The sequence below is a fragment of the Chiloscyllium plagiosum genome, unplaced genomic scaffold (genome assembly GCF_004010195.1).
Source record: "Chiloscyllium plagiosum isolate BGI_BamShark_2017 unplaced genomic scaffold, ASM401019v2 scaf_8746, whole genome shotgun sequence".
Lineage (NCBI taxonomy): Eukaryota > Metazoa > Chordata > Chondrichthyes > Orectolobiformes > Hemiscylliidae > Chiloscyllium > Chiloscyllium plagiosum.
The window spans coordinates 10652-15815 of NW_025209017.1; the positions used below are offsets into that span (position 1 = coordinate 10652).

A 5164-nucleotide genomic window follows, 5' to 3' on the forward strand; every position below is an offset into this window, starting at 1 on the left:
TCCACACTTGGCACTGCAGGGGAGACCCTGGAGGAGCGAGAGGTTCCCTTGCCCAGGAGTGATGCAGAGAGCGCGGCATCCAGTCCAGCCCTTGCACTAACTGGGATGGGACTCACTCTGGGACTCAGGCTCCATCTCCTCCTCACTCCGCCGGCCGGCCTCGGCCGCGCTGTTGCGAGCGGATCCCCTCGCCGATGGTGACGGCCCGATGGCTCTGAGCTCTCGGGCGCACGCTTTCTCGGTGGAATCTCTGGTGGGGAACTCTCTGAAGAGGAAACTTGAAGACGGCGAGGATGGGAAGGCGAGGGAGCGGCCCGGCGGCACGCTGAAACAAGCCCAGAGCTCCAAGCAGAGAGAAGAGCAGCGAGCAGGTCGGTCACCCTTGTGTGAGAGCCATTGAATAATAATCCCGCCCAACCCTCAGTACCATCTCAGTGCCGTGCTGGGAGTCTTGCAAACGGACTGCCGATCCAAATGAGCAGGGTTGGGTATATTATTGTCCCTTCTGTGGCTCACCCCCGGTTTGTAACTGCTTTCCCACCTTTTCGATTCATGCCTTTTCTTTTTCCCTTATTAACTTCAACGTTTCTCTGCTCCCATCAGTTTTGGAATTTAACTTTAATAGATTATTTTCAATTCGGCAGATTTTAATTCGCGCTATCCAATCTAGACACGAGTTTCCACTTTCAAGGAGGTGAAACTGCAGGTTTTGAAACGAACGCAGTAAGATCCCTCGGCGTTGGACAGTTGTTCTGGATTCACACTTGTGTCAGTCCCGAGGTTGGAAACACCGTTGTCTCTCAGAACCAGAGAGCAAGTTTTATGTTGTATATCCACTGAAGTTATTCGTTCTAGGTGAAAGTTCACCCACGTTGACACTGGATGAGACGCAGGGCTGGATAATCTTCATTTTGGGCGGGGGTGGAATTTAAGGTTAATCTATGGAAGCCCTGGATGTGGATTACTGAAGGGTTTGTTGATGGCAACATGGCTGTTTGGTATTTTGTTTTGCATGTGATGGACCAGGGGAGGCGAGCAAGACCCGGAGTGGTCCCGGACCCACTTCCCCCGGAGGGGACTCCGAGGGTCTTCACCTGGAACTGCAGGGCTCCGAGCTTTGGAAACGATTTCATGAGATTGGGACAGAAATGATCATTACTAAAGCGGGCAGGTGAGGAGAGAGAGAGAGCCTGAATCATAGAGTCATGGAGATGTACGGCACGGAAAAATGTCTTTGCGTGATAGGGAGAGGGAGAGGTTTCAGTTCACACAGTCTCAGTACATGTGGACAGCATTTATACTGTCTGAAACTGTCCGGCCCTAGCTAATGGCAATTGTGGGTTAGTAACCGGACGCTCAGATTAATGTCCTGGGGATGTCGAATCGTAGAATCTGTACTGTATGGAATCCGGCCATTCGGTTTATCTAGTTCACACCGACCTTCCTAAGAGTATCCCACCCTGACCCAACCTCCCAACCCTAACCCTGTAACCCTGCATTTCCCAGCCTGCACATGCCTGGCCGCTCTGAACAACGCAGCATGGCCAGTCCACCCAAGCCGCACATCGCTCGCGAGGAATTAAGAGTCTTGGTGGAACCTGGGGTCGAACAGCTAGAACGGAAATGGGCAACTCTGTCGGGGCCATCGCCTTTATCAGTCTGGCCGGGAGTCACAAAACGACGCTCCGCGTTTCTCAATCAAATACCGAGCTCACTCAGATGAACTCCTCAATTAACCGATTGAGACCAACCGGGAAAGGGGGTTAGGGGAGGGGGGGGGGGGGGGCATGAAGTCCCGCCTGACTCCTTCTGTGTTTGATAAACCAGGCCGGTTGGAAAAAGTCTGCGGAGTGGAGTCACTCCCGGCGAACGATTATAAATCCACAGAATCTAGATTCTCGTTTCATTGCATTTTTAAAAGGGGCGGCGGGTCCTAAGAAGCTGAATTAACGCGGTCGTTCTGAACTCCCTCGGTCCCCTGTGAAGACGGTTCGGGAGCACAGGGGAAATAAAACTGCCGTCTAACGGTGCTGCTTTGTCCTTTAGGCGCATGTTTCCCGCCGTCCGGGTGAAAATCAAAGGCCTTGAGCCGGCCAAGCAATATTACATTGCCATGGATATCATCCCCGTGGATTCGAAGAGATACAGGTACAGCAGCACAGAAATCCATTAGCGACCCTTTGAGAGTGAAATGCTTGAGGGATTTCTAACTCCGATGCCCGTTAAATCAGAACACAGGTCTTCCCTGTACATGCGGTCATATATTTTACTGGGAAAAAAAAACTCAGGTCATTCGTGAACTGAACTCATTTTTTCGTGAATTTCGTGAACTGAAATTCAACCGGAATTTTACCCAGCCAGTATGCAACGTTTTTTGCTTGAGGGGGGAGTGGCTTTTTATTTGTTTTTTTTAAAGAAAGGCTTTAACTGAAACAGCGACAGGATTGGACATCTCGAAAGTGAGCTTTGCCGCCTTGTTGAGCGCCAGGCGCTAGCTAAATGCAACAGAACCGGGAAAATAATTCTGGAGATCTGATTTATTGCAAACAAAATAAAAACAGAAAATGCTACCGTACGTTGACAGTGTCTGTAAATTCAGAGAGAGAGAGTTAACGTTTCAGACGAAATATAGCTGAGCGGAACTGAAGGATCGCTACAATTCAGAGCGAGACATTCAGAGAGTGGTCTCTACAAAGTTAAAAATCACACAGCACCGGGTTATAGCCCAACTTGTTTATTTGGAAGCACTAGCTTTCGGAGGTTGACCTGATGAAGGAGCAGCGCTCCGAAAGCTAGTGCTTCCAAATAAACCTGTTGGACTATAACCTGGTGTTGTGCGATTTTTAACCTTGTCCACCCCAGTCCAACACCGGCGTCTCCACATCATCGTTTGTAAATACAGCGAGAGCCAGCGCTGTTTCTTAGTGTGAGACCCGTCTCCCTTAATAACAACGAAATGGGTCCACCCACATTCGGGGTAACTTCCCTTCAGAGTTTCTCACTTCGGTCGGCTGCTTAGGGCATTGCTGGAGCCGTTACCTCGCTGCTAACTGCTGCAGGAGATTTGTTCCCGGGTCCCACAGTGAGGTAGCCATCTCAGGTATGGAGATACGCTACGTTACTGCAGAGACTGTACACCTTGCAGCCGACAAGGTCAAAGGGGGATTTGATAATGTTCAAAACGATTTGACGAAGTGAACACAGAAAACTCCCCCCCCCCCCCCCCCAGGTCACAGCAGGGTCAGAATACTTAATGTTGACCAGGAGGGCTATCATTATGTACACAGCGAGTTGTTCTGATTGGGAGTATAGAGGTAGGATAGGTGTTAATTCTCAATTCAGTCATGCTGTCTAAAACTGAAAGAGATAAGTAATCGGAGAGAACTACGACAGCACTATCGGGGATGGGCAGGCGAGGGGCTTTATTAACAGCTATTTCAAAGATTAGACACAGGCGCGATGGGCCGAATGTCCTTCTTCAGTGTTGCATTATCCTTTTATCCTTACACTCCTTAATATTTGCTGCTGGCTGCCGGATTATCCCACACCCCGCCCTTGCCACTCTCCGTGGACAGTCACTGTTTGTGTGGTGTCCTGCAGGTACGTCTATCACAGTTCACAGTGGATGGTGGCCGGAAACACCGAACAGTCTCCGTTAACCCCCCGCCTCTATATGCACCCCGACTCGCCAGCTTCCGGGGAGTCCTGGATGAAACAGATCGTCAGTTTCGATCGGGTGAAACTTACTAACAATGACATGGACGAGAAGGGGCATGTAAGTAATCAGTATTAAAATCTCATGTAATTCATTCATGTCCCTAAAACAGTAACATTTCACAACCTCAAATTCCTCAAGTATTGTATGTGGTCAAACTATTGATGAAAGTGTCTATATGTGACGATGTGTGTTTTTGTGACAGTATGAGGTATGATACTATGTTAATGTTGCAGTGTTAATGTGTATGTTGTGACAGTGTGGGTGTGAATGCTTATGCGTGTCAGAGTGCAATTCCCTATGTGCGTTTGTGATAGTGCGGCTGGGAACGTATACTGTGAGTGATGGTTTACATCTGTGACTATATGTGTATGTAAATGTGTTTCTTTTGTGCGATTGTAATGAGTGTGTGCATTGACGGTGTTTCTATGAACTGTCAGTGTAGTTTAAGTGACAGTGTAGGTATAGAACATAGAACAATACAGCGCAGAACAGGCCCTTCGGCCCTCGATGTTGCGCCGACCTGTGAACTATTCTCAGCTCGTCCCCCTACACTATCCCAAAATCATCCATGTGCTTATCCAAGGATTGTTTAAAACTCCCTATGTGAGACAGTATTGTGATAGTCGATGTTGTGTTTGTACAATGTGATATTGCGTCAATGTGTGCGCTGTGACTGCGTGTGCCTGGACACTTGAACCGATGAACGAGGGCCGTCCGGCCCATTGAACCTGCTCTGCTACGCAACAAGGTTATGGCGGATCTAATTGTAGCCTTTACTTCACCGCCAACTGTCAGTGCCTTTTGACTCCCTTGTTGGATAAGAATTTATCAAACTCTGCATTAAAAAGACTCAATGACTGCATGTGACAGTGTGTTTGCATTCACAGCTGTTTGTGGTTTTTTTGCAAGTGTTTGCATGTGGGACAGTGTATATATACCTGACAGTGTGTATATCTGACAGTGTGTATATCTGACAGTGTGTATGTCTGACAGTGTATAAATCTGACAGTGTATATCTGACAGTGTATATCTGACAGTGTATATATATCTGACAGTGTATATATGTCTGACAGTGTATATATGTCTGACAGTGTATATATCTGACAGTGTGTATGTCTGACAGTGCATAAATCTGACAGTGTGTATATCTGACAGTGTGTATATCTGACAGTGTGTATATCTGACAGTGTGTATGTCTGACAGTGTATATATATCTGACAGTGTATATATCTGACAGTGTGTATGTCTGACAGTATGTCTGACAGTGTATAAATCTGACAGTGTATATCTGACAGTGTGTATATCTGACAGTGTATATATGTCTGACAGTGTATATATCTGACAGTGTGTATGTCTGACAGTGTATAAATCTGACAGTGTATATCTGACAGTGTGTATATCTGACAGTGCATATATATCTGACAGTGTATATATATCTGACAGTGT

General features: G+C 47.4%; 1 protein-coding gene across 1 annotated transcript; it reads left to right on the plus strand.

The window, feature by feature from the left end:
• Window positions 1-208: 208 nt before the first annotated feature.
• On the plus strand, window positions 209-3775 carry LOC122546751 (T-box transcription factor TBX22-like; the record flags this gene model as incomplete). The annotated part of the gene is made up of 4 exons (XM_043685390.1): window positions 209-371; window positions 1027-1171; window positions 2047-2148; window positions 3601-3775. Coding segments are annotated over exons 1-4 (585 nt in total), but the record flags the coding sequence as incomplete, so codon positions are not given.
• Between the last annotated feature and the right edge of the window lie 1389 nt (window positions 3776-5164).